This window comes from Camelus ferus, chromosome 25 (assembly GCF_009834535.1).
Source record: "Camelus ferus isolate YT-003-E chromosome 25, BCGSAC_Cfer_1.0, whole genome shotgun sequence".
Classification (NCBI taxonomy): domain Eukaryota; kingdom Metazoa; phylum Chordata; class Mammalia; order Artiodactyla; family Camelidae; genus Camelus; species Camelus ferus.
In genome coordinates this window covers 29,571,626-29,591,615 of record NC_045720.1, presented here as the reverse complement: position 1 = coordinate 29,591,615, position 19,990 = coordinate 29,571,626, and the positions used below count along the sequence as shown (strand labels likewise).

Here is a 19,990-nt window from a genome sequence, read left to right as displayed (position 1 = left end):
AAGCCAGAAGGGAGATGCTTCTTATAAACACTCTTTCATGTCAAAATAGTGAAGGCTGTGTTTTGAGTGCAAAGATATTTGGCTAGAAAGGAGATCTGGAGATTTAGGAAAAAACAAAATAACCAAAACATTCAACCAGCCAAACAAATCTAGACCCACTATTCATGTGTTCAGACTATGGCAGAGATATGCGCTCGATCCTTAATGCAGTAGCGCCATCAGATGATGCTTAGAGACGTGGCTGGTGAGGGTGTCCCTTCTCTCAGGTAGCACTTTTTCAGTCATCTTTTAGGTAATGTGTTGGCATTGTGGTTGTGAAGACAACAGTAAAAGTGCACTTAAAGAATGATGGAAGGCAGTCCATGAACTATGTAGGGAGGGTGGGTAAAGGCTGGTCCCAGTATTAGGTGCTGCTCCCCCAGTGGACAGTGCGGCCCCCTGCCCAATTTGCTCCCCTCCACGTCAGCCCCTGGAGTCCCTCGTCAGAGCGGAGAGTCAGTCCCTGTTCCTTAGCAGGATGCTCATCGTAGGTCCGAGATGTTTTCAATCTGCTCCAGGGCACAGATGCCCAGATTCATCCTCCACTCATAATGCCCCTTTCCTCTCATCCACTCCCAAAGTGGGGAGACCTCGGGAGGCGCTCAGGTCCAGGGAGAGTGGTCTGTGTCAGCAGTGCCCCGCAGAATCAGGCTTGCTGTGGCCCTACGTTTATCATCACCCTTTTGTGTCTGATCCACTGTCATTGCCACTCAGGCTACTCACCTTTAACCATCTCCTGGCTATCGCAGAGTTGCCACCTTTTCCTGGAGAATGTCCCATTTCATGTTCTTTACTTGTGCTGGTGTCTAGCTCTGCACAAGGTCACAGTTGCCTCCATGTAAGTCTGACTGACGCTCGGTGATGTTTGCAGGTTCCTCGAGACAAGAGGCTGCTGTCTGTAAGCAAAGCAAGCGACAGCCAAGAAGACCAGGATAAAAGGTATGATAATCTACAAAAGATATGGCTGGCTCCCCGAATAACTCTTTTTCTACATTTTTTGAAAACAACAGTATTAAACTATAACTTTTGTTCTTGAGAGGCGTTCTCGAGAAGCTTAACCTCCCCACCTGTCTTTTGGAGTCTGGACCAAAACTGGATCTCTCAGCGAGGAAAGCAAATTGCAGTTTTTGGTTTTACATTCAAAGTGTCATCAACGGGCTCTTGATATCCTCCCTCCTAAGGAGGCTGTAAATCCCAAGAGTTAGAAGTGATACTCTGGCAAGACAGCCCACCGCTGGTGGGAGCTTTGCTGAAAATCCTATGGCTGTATGACTGTGATGAGGCCCTTGAGGGGTGAGACACCTGCAGATCACCTTTGTGAGGGAAGAGGAAGGAGGCAAGGCTGATCTCAGTCCAGGAAGGAGCTGGTAGAGAGCCATGGGTGGCAGAGGGCGGTTTCTGGGTGCTGGGCTACGAAAGATGTCTGGAGAGCAAATGTCATACTGCTTTTCTGCAACCCTGAATTAAGAACCAGCTGAAAAATAAGACACAGACAGATTGAAATTTAAAAAGAAAAAGAAAATCAGTTTTGTTTCTGCTGAAGCTAATGAGAGCATGTAATTTTGAATCAGCAGTTTGTAACATGTCAGTCCTGCCCTAGATATGTCTACTCATCTAGTCCTAAGCAGGGCTTCAGTCCTCCCTGGAGGGACAGGCCACCTGCGGCATGGCCGTGGTGACTGGAGTATCCCCTCTGAGACTCCCTAGGATGATCCAGACATATGGAGGGAGCCAGAAGGGTCTGGACCAGCTTGTTCAGCTGCTTCTCCCAAGCTCACCAATCAGATACACCTCTTCCCCGGTAAAGCGGTGGAGAAGCCGCGGTGCTTCCCTGCTGGAGGGGTTTCCCCTTGGCAACATGAAGCCAGGAGAAGTGAAGTCTCCTGCTAACAACACATATGCCAGGATCTTACCTGGCCTTGGTAGCAGCTACTTGTGACATTGCGATCTTGTTAGATGACTAGCAGTGGGCGCCCCCCCCCCCCGCCCCCGCAACCGGCAGCCCTGTGCTGCGCGTCACCTCTCAAGGCATTCCCCGCCCCGCCCTCCAGCAGGGGGTCACTGCTGTCTGCATCCGATGTGCAGTTCCGCAGGGATCTTCTGATGCTCCACGCTGCTCTGGGGACGTGGGCACTAGTTGGTAGCATTGAGGACAGGGAGAGAGATGCTGATACTCTTCAGATCCTGTAACTTTTCCTCCATCCAGCCAGTATTTATTAAGCTAAGCATTGCTGTCTGCTGTCTGCTCAGTCCTATACCAGTAATCACAGAAAGGTGGTGGTGGAGGGTGTGTGAAGGAATCTAAGATGCGTACTCTGTATGCATCATAATAGATAAAAGAGGCCACGCTTTGGTAAAGCATCTTTTAGAACAACGTTAAAGACTGACAGCCTCTCATTGTATTTTAATGGCCATTTTTGTGATTTCAATGAAGCACCTTAAAAAAAAAACCTGGCAGGGAGGCATAGACAACCACCTTGTATAGGACTAATTATGACTTAGTAGACTTCTGGTTGAATGTAATTTAGAAGGATATCATTTAGTCTGCAGTGTGTTCATGAATTAAGGTGCCATGTGCTAACGTATCATTACAAATGTTTATATACAGAAGTCACTACTTTGAAAAGTAACTGAGAATCTTAACGACATGACTCAAAATTTTTTTTTTAAAAGCACCATTTCATGCACCATTCTTAGCATTGCATTTTTTCTCATATTATTATGCTTGGTTTAATATTAAATTCTATTGCTCATGAATCAGTATCACAGTAATTCTTACTTCTGATCTGATCTGGTTTTTTTGGATGTCTTCCAAGGTTCTCTGGCATCAGCTTTTAAAGCCAATGCTATTGTATGGAAGTTACAGTTACATCTTTTAGGATGGTGCTGACTCTTATTTCCTTGTCATGTGGTACTAACAACTTGACTAGGTCTGTACCCCTGTTATTAGTTTGCTTATTTATTTGTTTGTTTATAAGAACATACAGAATATTTTGGCTTGTGTTTCTTGTTTAGAATTCAGGTGTTTTGCATGAATTAAAAGTTTAAGAAATTTGGACTGAAATGGACTCTAACTAGAGAGGAGTTGATTAATTTTGAATATTTTGGCAAAGCCAGTAAGACCATGCTTGTGCAAAGCCCAGAAGAGTGGAAAATGGATAATGGCTTTGGTAACTAATCAACGGAGACCAACCCTTCTGCACCCTACTTGCAGGACACTGTCCCCTAGTATTAACAGTTACTCATCCACAAAAGGGCCCTGGGCAAAATGAGTTTGGGAAATTCTGGGTTACAATTAAACAAATGAAGGAACCCCTGGGGGCCTTTACTGTGTTCACGGTGTTTGTGACCCACCAGGGTGGTCTCATTTTGGCAATTTTTTTTTCTTAAATACTGATTTTATCAGGGACTCCTTTCTTTGAGGAACATCTATTAACATTCCGTGCAATGTTCTAAACACTGAGGTTTAGGAAAGGCTGCTATAAATGGGTGGTCTGGATTTTGGCATCATCAGCTCACTGGATTCAGATTAAACATTCTTTCTGCATTTTCACTGTGTCTTAGATACAGATTCATTGTATTGATTTGGCCACGAAAGCAGGTTATTACTTAAAGCCAGAATGTTTGGAGACTTGCGATTTTGTTCTTTAAAGGATTCTTTTTTCGAATGATTTCTACGAGTCTGTGACTGATGCACAGAAGTTCCGATATTTTTCTGTTGGCTTTGTTCACGTGGAGCCAGTCTTTCCTCAAGCTTCACTTTGAAGTTTTATCTGAAAAATCAAAGCTAAAAATACCAAGTCCTGCTTGAGAGTTAGGCAGACTCCAAAGCGAGCAGACTTCCGTTACAGAGAGGAGCCAGGAGAGCTCAATTCTTGGAAGAACCAATTTTCTTCAAATATTTTTCTTGATGAGAGATACCTGTAAGTCCCAGAAAGCACATGCTAGTTTCAAAAAAGCAGACACTGGAGATGGGGCCCGATGTAAATATGCATTTTCTCTCTATGTCATTCAGAATAATCCATAAATAAGTAAGAGGTGGCCTCAAATCTTACTGAATGCAAGGACTTTGTTAGTAAAATCATTTTGCTTTCAACAACAGTCTCTTGTAAAGAAGTTTCTCTTTGCGTCTGCTCTCTCCCAGAATTCTATAGCATAGATGAAAGTATTTCATCCTGTCCTGGCAAGAATTAATTTTCTAAATCCTTTCCTCTCTCTTTGTACCAGCCAGGAGGTCTGCGATCTGAGAGATCTTGTCTTACATAAGCCCAGTTAACACCCCTTCCTTAAGCCCTGAAAGTAATTTAATGCTAAGGATATCAATGAGCTCATGTTATTTCTCAATTTAGTGCAAATATTTTAATGATAAATTCTCATTATCTTATTTTTCCTGTAAGGAGTTTAGCCCACAGAACAGTGAAAAATATTCTCCCACTCTCCCTCTTCAAGTTATTGTCTTGTCCCTGCCTTTTTTTTTTTTTTTTTTTTTTAGCTATTTTATTTTTTTGTTCTTTTGGTCTTTAATTCTTATTTTTTACTGAAGTGTAGTCGATTTACAATGTTAGTTTCAGGTATACAGCAGAGAGATTCAGTTATACATATACATACATACATACATACATATTTTTTCAGATTCTTTTCCATTACAGCTCATTATAAGAAGTTGAATATAGTTCCCTTTGCTGTACAGTAGGTCCTTGTTTATCCGTTTTATACGTGGTAATATATGTTTGTTAAACCCCAAATCCTAATTTATCCCTCCCCCACTTCTCCCTAAAGCTATTTTAAATTCTTTTCTTTAGAAAGCTTTCAGACATATCCATAAGTAAACAGTATAATGAACCCACAAATACCCATCCCATCCCCCAGTTTCAGCAATGATAACTTTTTGTTACACTTGCTTAATTTCCACCTTCCCTCTCCTTTCCCCCTGCCTTTTTTTTTTTTTTTTTTTTTTTTAATTGCAATAGTGTTTAAAGTAAGTCCCCAGCTTACGGCTTACTTTATGTCATTTCACCTCTAACAACTTCTGATTTGTATCTTTAAATACACAAGGACATTTTATTGCATAATCTCAAAATCATTATCACATCTCACTAAAGTAGCAATACTTCTTAACATCAGCTAACTCCCAGTTCATATTCGATTGCCTCAAAAATCTCATTGCCTCATGAATGCCTCTGGTTTCTCAGATCAGGATCAAAACAAGATCTGCTCATCATACATGACTGTGTTCTCCTTTAAATCTCTTAATCTACAGCAAGGTTCCCACCTTTCTTTTTTTTTTTTATATATGCCTCTGACTTATTGAAGAAACCAGGTCAACAAGATGTTCAATATTCTGGCTTGTTTGACTGTTTCTTTTGATGTTGTTTGAGTCATTCTTCTGCTCCTATATTTCCCAAGAACTGGACGTTGGATATAAAGGATTACTTTGATTTAGGGTCAACTTTTTTTTTTTTTTTTGGCAATAGCACTTTTTAGGTGGAGCTGATTGCATGATACCAGGAGGCACACACATGGGTAGTTTCCCTGCCTCTAGTGATGCAAAGATCCATTGCATTCCATTGTAAAGTTCGCTGTCAATTTTTCCCCTAACACATTTGCATCTACTGATTATTGCTTGCATCAGTAATTTTATTAAGAGTTGCAAATGGTGATTTTTCTAATTCTGTCATGTTGTGGGGGGTGGGTGGGTTTAACCACACAGAAACTGTCTTGGCACCAGTGAAGCCCAGAGTAATTTGAGTGGAGGAGAAAACCGAGTGCAGGTCCTAAAGACTGTTCCAGTGAACCTTTCCCTAAATCAAGACCACTTGGAGAATTCAAAACGGGAACAGTACAGCACGAACGTCCCCGAGAGCCCAGCCATCATCCCCGTGTCAGGAATCACAGTGGTGAAGGCTGAAGATTTCACGCCGGTTTTCATGGCCCCACCTGTGCACTACGCCCGGGGAGACGGTGAGGAGCAGCGCGTGGTTATCTTTGAACAGGCTCAGTACGGCGTGCCCTCCATGGCCAGCCACGGCACCTACCTCAAGGATGACCAGCGCAGCACCCCGGACAGCACTTACAGCGAGAGCTTCAAAGACGGAACCACAGAGGTGAGTCCCTCGCTCTTACGTTAACAGCTGGAACCGAAACCCAGAACCCTCACCTAATTTTTTTTTTTCTACTTGCTTTCGAAATGGAATAAATGAATTAAACTGTGAGTTTAGGATTTTTTTTTTTAATGTGTTGGCATCTTTCTTTATAAACATTTTATTAAACCATTTGATCTATGTGTGTGTAGGAATAGTCTTTTTTTTCTGACTCTTAGATGACAGATTCCTTTATTGGTGTTAGTTTTAGTCTTAAAATTAAATATTTATGAAGAATGAAGAGCTGTTTGTGTGGAAACTTCCTACTTTGTAAAGCTTTCACCTTGACCTCTTCCAAATGGCAGCTAAAGATGTTGCCTGTCCCTCCCTTTTTAAAAACAATTATCGGGGGAGGGTATATCTCAAGTGGTAGAGTTCATACTCAGCATTCATGAGGTCCTGGGTTCAATCCCCAGTACCTCCTCCGAAGAATAAATAAGCCTAATTACCTCCTCCCACCAAAACAAAACAAAACAAACAAAAAAAACCCCTACAAAAAAAGTCAAAAAAACAATACCAGTCTTTAAAGACCTTGTTTGATTGAATACTGAAGAAAGAACTGGTGTTATCAATAAGCAAGTGTGTGCGTGTGCACTTTGCACCTTATAAACAGGGGCTACGTGTTCTCGTGTGCCCATAGAACTTAACAAAAACAATGAGCATTGCTTGCTTGTTTTAAATTCACACGTTTTAAGGGCACAGTTTGAAAATTTTGGTGATTGTACACAACTGTGTACATCAGAATAAATAGAAAGTTTCCTCATTTTAAAAGTTTGAACTTGAAGCCCTCTCCTCTTTCTTCATTTGCTCATGGCAAGCACTAATCTGTCTTCTGTTGTGATAGTTTTGCTTTTTCTAAAATTTCATATAAATGGGATGACAGATTATAGAGTCTTATATGTTGTCTTTCATTTAGCATAATATTTTTGAGATTCAACTGTTATTTTTATTTGTATTCAATAATTTGTTTCTTAAATTGCTGTGTAGTATTTCATGGTAAGCATGTATCGCAATTTATTCACCAGTTGGTGGTCACTGGTTGCTTCTAGAGTTTGGCTATTATTAATAATGCTGCTGTGAACATTCAGGTTTATGTGTTTATGCTGACATACCCTCGCATTTCTCTTGGGTAAATACCTAGGACTGGGCTTGCTGGGTCACGTGGTAAATGTATGTGTAGCTTTATAAGGTACTACTGTACAGTGTTTCAGAGTGGCTGTAACATTTTCATTCCCACCCGCAATACTGAGGATTCCCATTTTCCACATCCTTGCCCAGACTTGGTATTGTATATGTATATGTACATATATACATATATACATATATATATATATATATGTATTCTTTTTTATTACAGGTTACTGCAAGTCATTGAATATAGTTCCCTGAGCTATACAGTAGGACCTTTTTGTTTATCTATTCTGTACATAGTAGTGTGTATCTGCAAATCCCAAACTCTCAATTTATCCCTCCCTCCCTCCTTCTCTCCCCTGGTAACCGTAAGTTTGTTTTCTGTCTGTGAGTCTTTTTCTGTTTTGTAAATAAGTTCATTTGTGTCATTTTTTTAGATTCCACATATAAGTGATATCATATGATATTTGTCTTTCTCTGTCTGACTTCACTTAGTATGATCATCTCTAGGTCCACCCATGTTGCTGCAAGTCAGATAATTTGCCCAATTTTAAAACTGGGTTATTTGTCTCCCTTTTATTAAGCTGTAAGAGTTTCTGGAATAACATGAATTTAGCCCTTGTTCAGTTATATGCTTTGCAGTTTGGTAGCTTCTTTATTTTCTCAATTGTGTTTTTTCAAGGATGTAGAGATTGCCAGCTGGAGCCTGACAGCTTGTGGCTTAAATATTGTTGCAAACAGTATTTAATCTTGATGAAGTCCAATTGATCAGTATTTTTCTTTTATAGCTTATGCTTTTGATGTGCTGTTTAAGAAGTCTTGGCCTACAAAGATTTTCTCTCTTTTTTTTAAAGATGTATAATAGTTTTACCTCTTATATATAGCTCTATGATCCACAATGAGATAATTTTTATATCTGGTATAAGAGAAGGGTTGAGTCCCATTTCTTTTCATATTGATACCCAATGTTCCAGAACCATTTGCTGAAAAGACATTTAATTGCCTTGGGGTCTTTGCAGAAGAACATCAGCTGATGATATAATTGTGGCTAACCTCTCCAACTTGATCCAGAACACATTATGCATTTTTTTTTTAATTATCTCAGGTCAGCTTCTGCCACATTTAGGGGCAGTGCCTTTGCATTCGAGATGATGGTCATTGACATCACATTTTTCAGTCGGCTGGGTCAATGCAAGACAATGGCAGAAGGGGAAAGCTTGAGGTTTCTAATTTCTTAAAGAGGAGTGAGTGTGGTGGCAGCATACCAAATATTTGCAGCCTGTGCCCATTTAAGTTGCCATTTGGGACAAAATTCAGCCACCTGAGGTTAAATTGCAGCCCTAAATAATAATATTTTTAAAGAATAAGCATTTGATGAGCACATACCATGTGCTGGACATCATTCTAAGTGACATATACTCATTTAATCCTCACAAAAACCCTGTGAGGAAGATACTGTTATTGTCATCTGTATTTTCCAAATGAGGATACAAAGACACAGAGAGTGTAAGAATGCCGGTGGCCCCCTCGCAGTAAGTGGCAGAGATGGGACTGGCCACAACCTGTCGAGCCCCAGGACCTGTATCCTTACCATCACCTCTGCACTCAGAGACGGTGAGGCCTTCTAGTTCTCAGGAGGTCCACTGCGTAACACAGTGACTTGCCCAAACGTGTTTGTTTTTTTAAATCTAAGTGTTCTTTATCTATGTCATTAGCTATTTCTCATCTTTCATATGAGAATAAGAGGGGCAGAAGGGACCAGCTCTCTACAGCGTTGGTAGGAGGTCAGGGGAGACAAGTCACATGAACAGTCCTTTCTCTCTGGCCCCCATCATCCCCAAGTACCTGCTGGATCCTGCGAAATCGAGGAATGAGCAGAGCAGGACACGATAAATTCCCTGCCCTTAACAGACTTCTGTGCTTCTTGGGTTCTGGTGGCCTTATATCAAACTTTCAGTGTCCTTGTAATAAAAATAGTGTCTTAAAGTTTGATTCTTTAGCTTCTTGTGCTGTGTTGCTTAAAATAGTTAACAAGCTTTTTTTAAAAAAAACAAAAAAACAAAAAACTGAGCGAGGGATCTTGTAGAATTTTTGGTATTGTTGAATATTTGATTTGCCCTCGAGCAGTCAGGGGTGCTTCTACAGGAAAAGCACATCCACGCAGGAATGTGCGGTGCATATTTTTTCACTACAGGGTTGCTCCTGGTGTTTTTCTCACACGGAGCAGAAATATTCCATTAGTCCCAGAGGAGTCCGTGGACGTGGTCCAATGTCAGCGGAACCATCGTGCTCTTTGGAGGATGTGTTATCAGCTGTGTTTGTGTTGCAGATAAAGAGGCTTATGAAAGGAAGCTATTGTCTTTTATTTTGAAGTGGATGAGAAAGCAACTTAGCAGAAACTCAATGGGAAAAATATTTCCACTGGATTTGCTTTAGCTGCTCTCCGAGTCTTGGGAATCAGTGTTTACGTTGCATATTGGATTTCAGTCTGATGTGAATCAAATGGAAGGATCTATTATGAACTTTAGCCATGGCATTGTCAACTGGTTATGAGGTTAGGCGAGCTCAGAGTAATTTCACCAAGTAAATTTTACTAAGGAAAATTTAAAACCTAGTACTTCTTTTAGGCAAACTATTAAAACGTTTACTACTTGTTGAATTAGCAAGTTTCATTTGTTATTAGAGATGGCTTCTTTCTGTGTGTGTGTGTGTGTGTGTTTATACCAGAGAAGGGAGCAGTCTGGTTCAACTTAGGTTGGGAGTTTTTTTAGGACCAGTGGTAGCATTAAAAAGTTCATTAATGAATTTATTTTAGCTAAGTTGATTTATATTTTATTCTATATCTTCTTTGTAATAGCATTTGGTAAATATTTATACTGGGTATTAGACATTGTGCTAGATGTGGAAGTAGAGGGCAGAGGAGGCATGCCTTGGTTTCTGTGCTTTAGAAGTTTACTATCTGTCTATATCTGTGAAGAGAAATAAAAATAGCTGCTATTTATTGAGTACAACTGGGTGCCAGGCACTGTGGCTTACACAGTTTATTTCTAATATTGACTAAATCACCATTCTGCAGGGAAGATATTATTTTTCACACTTTACAGATAAAGAAAACAGATTCAGAGAGGTTATGAACTTGCCAAAGGTCACACAGCTAATAAGCAAAGAGTATAGTTGATAAATATAAATCAGGGCAGTACTAACACCTAGAACATATAAAACTTGAGAGATGGAAGAAAGAGCTTTCACAGAAAAATCTTATGTATTGTCATCATAAGGCTCAAAGGAAAGAATTTGCTTATTCTATACTACAATTTTGTATAAGTCAGTTAACATAAGTTTATCTAGCTGAAGGAATCAAGGAAAAGATCTCAGTGACTTGATACACTGAAAATTTATTTCTTGCTAATAATAATCTTGATACATGTCTGCAGACCTGTCTTCTGATCAGTGACTCAGGAGTCAAGGTTCCCTTTATCTTGTGACATTACCATCTCTACAAGGGGCTTCCAGGATCACCCCAGGTGGGGAAGAGAGACCATGGAGGTGGTACGCTGACTTGTAAATACTTTGACCTGGAAGTGACACCATTACCCCTGTTCACATTTCATTGGCTAGAATTAGTCACGTGGGCCTAACTAACTGCAAGAGGGCTGAGAACTTTAGTTTTCCCGTTTAGTCCTCCCACGTGTTCAGGAATAATTATCAATGGGTGAGCACTCAATGTTTCTACCATGTATTTCATTATTTAAGCCCTGGTATATTATTTGTCAAATTAACACAGTTTGCAGAGAATCCTGAAATGAAATAGAAGAATGATTATTTGTCATGCCCAATAGACACATGATGGTTAGTTGAGTGATTTTATATTCATCTGTGGACTGATACTGTAGGTTATCTTGGATCTAAGCCCTGGCTAACGTGATTAATTTTTAACTGGTAGCTCATCTATCCCCACAAATTTGAAGAATAAAATCTTAAAAATGTTGAGTCAGGTACTAAAATGGAACATGACTTCATTTCTGATGAGTGCAGCCAATTTTATTATATTAATTTTAAATACATGATACAGTGTATATCGTACTACCAAACTTCTGTCATTTTGTTATTTTGTTTTTGCATCAAGCAGAATTTTTGGAAAATCCTTAGCATACACATTTTTATACTTTGGGAGGATTTAGGTTTCTCTACATGTAATCAAAGTTGACACAATTAGACGGTCCATTATTCAGGTTCATAGTAGACATCTCCCTGCCTCTTGAATAGAATGGCTCTGGAAACCCCTCTTCTGTTAAAGCTGTTACTTTTCAGCACTATTTGATACTTTGATCATGCTTGCCTCTTGAAAATGCTCTTGGCTTTATGTCCACCGCTTCAGTTATCATCTCTGTCTTGAATACTTTTCCTTTTTTTTTTTCCAGCCCAGTCTTCTTCTCTGAGCTCCAAACCTTTATGTCCAACCACCTATTTGACTCTCCACGTGTTCAGAATTTAATTTACAATCTTCACTCATGTTCTCCCCCCTAGTGGAGTGGCACCACCATCCTTCTGGTTTCTCAAGCAACCAGGATATTTTTCTTGATACTTTGCTCTCTGCTTATCCTTGTCTAAGTCATTATCAGTTCATCAATTCCACTTTCTTAAATGTCTCCGAAATCTATCCATTGTCTCCATCCTGCTTCCACCATACTGGCTTGTGCTATCATTGTCTCTGGCCTATAATACTGTCCACTTTTGTACACTGTACCTGTGACGGTCTTTTCAAAATGCTGATCTGATCATGGCATCCTATCACTTAAATCCCTCTGTTTTTAGGATTAAGATCTAAATCTTTAACAGGTTTACAAGGCCTTCCTTGCACATTCTGTTTCTTCTCTGCCTTTCCCACCTCATCTTGCACATCTTCCCCCATTGTGCTCTCTGCTCTGGGCTTCATTCAGTTCTGTGAACCTGATATGCTCCCTCCCGCCCCAGGACCTTTGTGCATGCTACTCTATCTCTTAGAACTGTGCTGTACAGTCCTGTAGCCATTAGCCACATATGGCTGTTAAAATTAAATAAAATTAAAAGTTCAATTCCTCAGTTCCACTAACTCCATGTTAGGTCTCACCTTCTACAAGTGGCCAGTGGCTACCATATTTGATAGTGAAGATATAGAACACTTCCATCTTCACATGAAATTCTATTGGACAGTGCTATTCTAGAATATTCTTTACTTCCTTCTATACTCTTCCTTCTGTGACTTCTTCGGAGAAGCCCTCCCTGTCCTGTCCCTTTAGTTCCTAGTAAAGTCAGTTTTCTTTGTATCTAAGTCCACTGGCCAAAGACTACCATGAACACATCTGTAGTCAAAGTTATATTTATTTAGCCCGCTTCTGCAGGGGATCCCTAGGGGCAACTCAGTAAGAGAGAATTGGGAGGAGCTCTTTATCATGTTTGGGTTGTCCTTGACCTCATGAATGCACCACCTTTGTACCCATCATTTGTCTTGACTTATGGTGGTTCTCTCTTACTTGGATTACTTTCCCTCAATTTCTTCAATTAATCCAGGTTCTCCTTAGCTTCAAAGGGTCAGAGCAAAGTTCACAATATCCATAAAATCTTTCTATAATTTTGCTGATCTTGTCTTCCTGGTAATATTCATTCTGTACTTTTTTTAGTCAGAACACCTGAATAAATGAATGAATGAATGTTTCAACACAGACTTTCATATCTAGTTATTTTCTGTATTTCAGTTTCTCTGGTGCTGCCACATGAATTTACTCACCTCCTCAACCAATTTTTATATCTTTGAGGCAGGGAAAGTGTCTTACACACTTTTTGTATTTCTTGCAGCACCAATCAGTGGTGAAGCTCCAGAATATTTCCACTGGATGTCTTGCTGATTGGTTGACTGATTGCAGAAGGAATACAAATCTGTACTTTAATTCTCTGCCATGATTAATGAACCAGTTAACAAACATTTGTCAAAGGTTCTTGCACTGCATTTGGGTAAAGTTGGAAAGGCAAACTGCCTTCTTGGATCCAAGGAATTTATAAGACTGGATAAAAAGAAAGATTCTATGTGTGTGCATGTAAACTGTGGTGTAAGGGTACACTGCATTCTAGAGATGGTGGTTAGAGATTGTGAAGAAAGTTTGAAAAATAGCTGTGAGAAACCCTTCCTGAGTAGGAAATCTTTGAATTACTTGTCAAAAAGTAGAAAGTTATTGCAGAGAAATGAGAGGCAGGAAAGTTGTTTCTTAGGAAGAGATGCTAGAAAAAAGGCCATAGTGGAAGGTCCAGATATGTGTGGCCACCGAGTGCTTTTTCATCAATATTGTTTTTTTTAAGCCTTTTAAATTTTATCTATCTATCTATCTATCTATCTATCTATCTATCTATCTATCTATCTATGTAATCTATCTATCTATTGAAACATAGTTGTTTCATCAGTATTCTGTTATATTCACTTTAGGATCAAGAGTTAGGGCTTTTGTGCAACTACTTTTGAAAAGATTCTAAAATGTAGCAAAATACATTCTACTTGTACTAAGTATATAACAATAAACTTCTATGGACTGAAGCCTCTTCACGTATAATACTGAGAGTTAAAGTTTCTCCCAAAAACCTACTCTTACAACGTTGTGATAATGAAGTTCTTAGAGAAGGGCACCGAGTGCGATCAAGTGATTACTACAGAACAGAATTTCATACACACAGACAGAGCGCCCGAGGAACCAGGAACTGGTCTTAGTACTTTACCTCTACCAATGCATTTAATTCTTCTAATCACTGTAAGCAGGCATTTTACAGACGAAGAAAGTCTGGCATGTGCCTCAGTCTGCACAGACAGCAGGGGTAAGAGTTAGAACTTGACTCGAGACAGTCTTGTCCCAGAAGCTACACTCCTAAAACTCTACATACTGCTTGTGATGTTCTCTGTGGCCTCTGTGTAATCAGTGTTCCATTAACTCAGAATCTGTGACTTTCGGAATAAGTGTTGGAGATAAGAAAATGGAACAGATATTTAGATGTTTGTGGAAACAGTTTCCAGTACCTAAAACACCTTAGGAACCCCTGTGGACATGTGAATATGGACATGTGAATAATGTACAAAGCACAAATGCATTTTCTGTTGCATGTAATTCTGTGTAATTCAGGTCACATGCGAGTTCTGTACACAAATGGTAACCATTTTCACTGTAGTTCAAAACATAATACCAAAAAATGGATAATTTTCCTTTTTAAAATGAGGATAAAACAGTTTGGATCCATTTGACACTTTTTTTTTTCATTTTGCATAATGACTCCCCTACTTGTTTTCATTTTGATGACCTTTACATTTTGCAGAAATTTCGGAGTGCTTCAGTTGGGGCTGAGGAGTACATGTACGACCAGACAGCAAGGTAGGTCACCAGGAGATGCCCCTAGAAGCTGATGAACTGATGGCTGCTTAAATGTATCCCCAAGTTATACTTTTAAACCTTTAAGAGAAAATTCTTTTCTCCACACAATGACTTCTAAATGACTAATTCCAGTCCTGATCAACTTTTTGAGGCCTGTACCCTTTCTTTGTCCTTTCGTTGGCCAGACAGCCTTTCTTAGGTGTTCTTCTGAGCCTCAAACATGTGGGTCTCCAAAACAGCATGTGCAAAACAGAACTCTCTCTTTTTTTCCCTCTTCTTTGCTTCCTTCTTTACTTCTTTCACATGTGTTCTTCCATGTTTATTTCTTCTTGTGCCTAATAATGTAGCCATCCTCCCAGCTACCCACTCAAGAGGTGTGAAGGTCTGCCTACCCTCCTGCTACGTTCCCAGCACCTGCCAAGTGCTGAATGTCCACCTGTCCTATTCCTTTCCCTCACTCTTGCTCGTGTTCTCCTGAGCTATTGGCATATAACTGATCGCCCTGCCAACAATTTCCTTTGGGCATATCTACCTTTTACTGTCCTACAATGGTGCCTCCCATGTGCCAGCAATGCAATAGGGATTGGGGATAAGATATAACCCCTCTTTACAAGAGGCCCATAAACGTTTGGAGGAGTTTGTGATGTCAGACAGGCTGCAGTATGTTTGGTAAGTGATGAGTCCTGCTACAGAGATACATTAATCGACAGCTGAAATGACCAACAGGCCTGGGTGGGGGGATCTGAGTGGGACGGGGCAGAGCGTCACAGGAAGTGGCATTTGAGCTGAATCTTGAAGGATTATCAAGAGCTCTCCAGGGAAAGAAGGAGGATTAAAGAATATTCTAGGTTAAGAGGCCAGATGTTCAAAGGCCACGGTGGTGATCAGGCCTGAAGACAGAACGGCAGGGATGTACTGCCCCCTCTCACTGACACAACTGATGAGTGATTTCACCATCTCAGACAGAATGAAACAAAAATTCCTTATGAAAGTAGTCGGGGGCCCTTTATGTGCTGGTCCCTTGTTACTTTCACTTTGTCCCCCGTTGCATTTCTTGCCACTTTACTTTTACACGTGTGGCCTTCTTCTCTTCTGATCCTACAGGGTCTTGCTTCAACCTCAGGCTCCCCGGTCATCCTCCCCGGATCATCCTAGGCAGAGCTGGGGCGTTCGGAGGCAGTAAAGGGGAGGGGAGAGGCAGGAAAGATAGAGTTCCAAGTCACCTTCTAAAATGTGGAAAAACATCTACAATTTGCATGCTATCAATCCACCGTGTCACCAGCTATTGGGCCAACGAAAAGGGCATCGACCTACCAGCCCTTGACCCGATTTCTCTCTCTGCTGTTGTACTTGTTTCCCGGAGTGAGCAAGTTTCTCAGCCCCTCCTCGGCTGAGAAATGAGGAAGGTGCTTCTTATCTTGCGTTGCGGATAAGCTTGGGGGATGTGAATCCCCTGACGTTATAGTAAAAGTCATTTGTGTTCATATGCGCTTTTATCTGGGAAGAGGGCTCACAGCTTTCTTCATGTTTTTCAAGCAGCCTGTGCCCTAGTCAAGCTCTGAGTTTAGGCAATTCCTAATATCCTGTTCAGGTCTCAGATTTTATGACTCACTGGTTATCTTGAAATTGCTTTCTCCAGGCAAAATGACAGTGGAATTGGTTCTGTCTTGAATGATTTATTTCCCACCTTATCCAAAGACACATATTCTGGAATTTGTTTTGTTTATCAGCTTAAGCCTAAGATTTTTATCATGTCGGGGGAATATGATTTTGTCCCTCAAATTTCTTTCTCATTATGAAAGTTAAAAAAGAATCAAATGTTGCAGAAATATTTAACATAGAAGGCAAAAGTCACCCATAATCTTGTAAGCAGATCATTTTAAGAAGCAAATTCTGAGACATTTTTGCATCAGAAACCTTTCAAACAGACCCAGTGAAGGGCTTCTGATGATTCAGAAAACACTCAAAGCATTTGTAATTAGATCATCACTCTGTGCCATCCTGAAGTGTAGTAGAAGTAAATATTCTGAATGAACATCTTAAACAGAAGACTGTGGTTCATACCCGTTGTTCATTTGGAACAATTGATATATTCTTCAAAGTTGGGAAAAAATCAGTGTTTTTTCCCTTGTATTAATTAAATTGTATTTTAAAAAATAATAGGGAAATTATTAAGAGCAGGGATCTGCAAACTTTTTTTCAGCAATGGGCTAGATAGTAAATATTTGGGATTTGGTGGCCCTATACAGTCTCTCTCACTACTACTCAACTCTCCTGTTGTAGCACAAGAGCAGCCACAGGTGAGATATAAGCAAATGAGTGTAGCCGTGTTCCAATAAAACTTTATTTACAGCAACAGGCAGTGAGCTGGATTTGGCCCATGGACCATTGTCTGTAAATTCCTGATTTAGAGCAGCAACCCTGTCCTGAGTTCTTTTGCAGGCTTAAGGAACAAAAGTAAAAAAAAAACTTCCTGGTATGGAACTAGATTCTTAATGAATATTTGAATTTTAGATTCTTACATTTTGAAATGTTTTAAAGTGGGAAGTAGCTATTTGAAACATGTTGGTTAGACAAAAGAAGTTTAGGTATGTATATGAATTGAACAAAAGCATTCACACGTTTGGCTTGTTCCTAAGACGAACGTAGCAAATTCTATCGATTCTTGAGTTCAGGCATTACAGAGTGCCATCTATGCCCTAGCAGAGGCTCCCTGGCCCAGCCTCGCACAATTGGACAGGCCCATCATGGACTTTCTCCCCTTCGAAACCATCTGGTTTATGGTCTGCTGTTAGAAGTGTTAGTTGTGTGCATTGTACCAGAGTGACCTTTGGTCTGGTCTCATCTCTTCTGCCATATGCTGTGTTTTGTCTCTAAAACAGAGTAAATATTGGTTAACATTCATCCAAAATGCTATTGATGTGAAATTGATCAGCAAGTCAGAGATGTCCAAGTGAGTGAATCTGACCAGTGTTTGTTTTCTGTTCACAGTGGCACCTTTCAGTACACCCTGGAAGCCACCAAATCTCTCCGTCAGAAGCAGGGGGAGGGCCCCATGACCTACCTCAACAAGGGACAGTTCTACGCCATAACACTCAGCGAGACGGGGGACAACAAGTGCTTCCGACACCCAATCAGCAAAGTCAGGGTAGGGACCTCGTCTCTCAAATAAAGCACGGGGAGGGCAGATGAAAGCAGCTGCTACCTGCCAGCCTTGTGGAAGGGCAGGGAAAAAACTCCAAAATAAATAATTCTAGAACAAACGTCAGAGGGTTGGGGCAAGAGAACTTACTGGTTTACAGTTTATCATTTTAATCAGTAACCAATAAACCCCAGGAAGGGACGTGGTAGGAACATGCCTTCTGACTGTATCCAAGGAATTTTCCCGGCTTCATTCATCACCTGTGTGCTACCTAGTTGTTACTGTTGTTGTTTTCAATCAAATGATCTTCATTTTTCAAGTAAGTAGCTGTGAGTCAGAGCATCTTTATGGGCGGGAAGGAACTGAGCTTTCTAACATAGAGGAGGGTGCAATTCATTCTGTGTCCCTGAGCCCTTTACAGCTTTGTTTAAAAACCATCTATAGCCCAGTTCTTACTCAGGAGTCAAGGGGGAGGCATGCTATGGTCCCTCCCAGGAGTGGCTTGGAGGAATTTTCACATTCATGAGTGTTAGTTCTATTTGTGGGAAATAAAACTGCCCTGGAAGGCTGCCAGCTTCTGGCATTCTCGCTCCTGCCAAGAAGGGAGGGAACTGGTAATCCCTCTCTACTGAAAAGGAAAATTATAGCAGAGCTCTGAAAAGAGGTTGAAGGACTTTCCTGCCCTGCTGTAAAATGATTTATGCTGCTGTGTGCATGGTGCCCACCCCTCCTTATTTTATCCAGAGCTCCCTCCTCCTAAGCTCTTTCTCCAGCACATTGAGCAAGGAACGCTGTGCTGTGCCGGGGCAGTGAGTCTACCCCATCCCCGACCCCCATGCAAAGGTAATAGATGAGGTAGAAGAGAGAGGAGTCACTGGGCACTTGCTGGCCAGCTTGCCTGTTACTAGCTTTAGGTAAAATCATTGCAATGGCAGTCTCTTGAATCAACCAGGTTTTGTGGCTTTGTTTCCACGAGAAAGACACAAAGAATTGCTGCTTATTTGTCCAGCAAGACTTCCTCCCTCAGAGGTTGTCCCAGTGGCAGACTGGAGCTGTAGAAGGCAGGGCAGCTGAGAGGAGAAAGATGGGGGAGATGTGGGGCTAATGTCCAACCAAGGCTGAGCCCGTGGCAGGTGGAAGGTGCTCAGTGTGCTGTGTGCCCTCCAGGGGAGTTAGTATGTCCCAGCCCTGTGGTCCAGGATACAGTGGAAGGATGCCCTCATCATCTTTATCACCATCATCACAACAATACAGCTAGTATTTATTGAGTGTATCTTCTATGTGCCAAGCTCTGTGCTAAATAACACACATCTCATAACTCATTTTAAACTAACAACAACCCTATGAAATAGACATTATTTTTATAATGTTACAGATGAACAAACTTGGACTTTGAGAAGCTAGCAACTGGCCAAGTTTCCATAGCTAAAATGTGAGGAAACCAGGCTACATATCCCAAGCAGTCAACTCCTCACCTATTCTCTTGACCACCACTAAGTGTACTGTGCTGAGTAGCATGGAGGCCTGAAAGGCAGGCGGATGTTAGCCTGGGATCCATCTCCAGAAATACATCCTAGAATTTGCATCCTACACGCTCATATGTGGATGCCTGGTAAGAAGACACTGGATAAATTTTCTTTTTAAAAAAATCTTCTAAATTACAAGTGTATAATCATATACACCCTTGTACTAACACCATTATTATCACCGTGAAAAGATGATGCATGGTTAGTAATCTAAGGCCATGACAACAGCTTGGAGTACAGGGACTGTTCCAAGAATTCTACTTCATTGAAATCATGGGAATAATTTAATATAGAAACGTTATTTCCTTCTATTCCATTTTGCCTGAAGCAAGGAGCCTTCCTTCTCTTAAGGACTTCCGTCTAACAGCTTTGGAGAGTAGGATGGCCCTTCTCAAAGCAGATCCTTCTTACTCCTCGGCTCTGGGAGAGTGAGTGGTCCGGAGGGAGGAGCGATGCGCTTGGAACCTCCTGGTGCTGGTTTCTGAGAACAGTGTTGCATCCGAGTCGAAGCACGTAGCCTGGACAATGGCAGTTTCAAACTGCCTTCTTCTTTACCGCTGAAGACATACAGTTCCAAACCGAGAACATGCCGTTATTTATGCTGTTAGTCATTTGCTAGAAAAA

General features: G+C 40.8%; 1 protein-coding gene across 5 annotated transcripts in view; it reads left to right on the top strand.

Annotated features, from left to right (window-relative positions):
• GRHL2 (grainyhead like transcription factor 2) overlaps positions 1-19,990 on the top strand; it is a 142,915-nt gene that overhangs the window by 42,443 nt on the left and 80,482 nt on the right. For all 5 annotated transcript variants that reach the window (XM_032468103.1, XM_014566110.2, XM_032468105.1 and 2 more), the window contains exons 3-6: positions 911-978; positions 5,750-6,143; positions 14,643-14,698; positions 17,690-17,846. In XM_032468103.1, the coding sequence (XP_032323994.1) occupies positions 911-978; positions 5,750-6,143; positions 14,643-14,698; positions 17,690-17,846 (675 nt within the window). The remainder of the gene's footprint in view (positions 1-910; positions 979-5,749; positions 6,144-14,642; positions 14,699-17,689; positions 17,847-19,990) is intronic.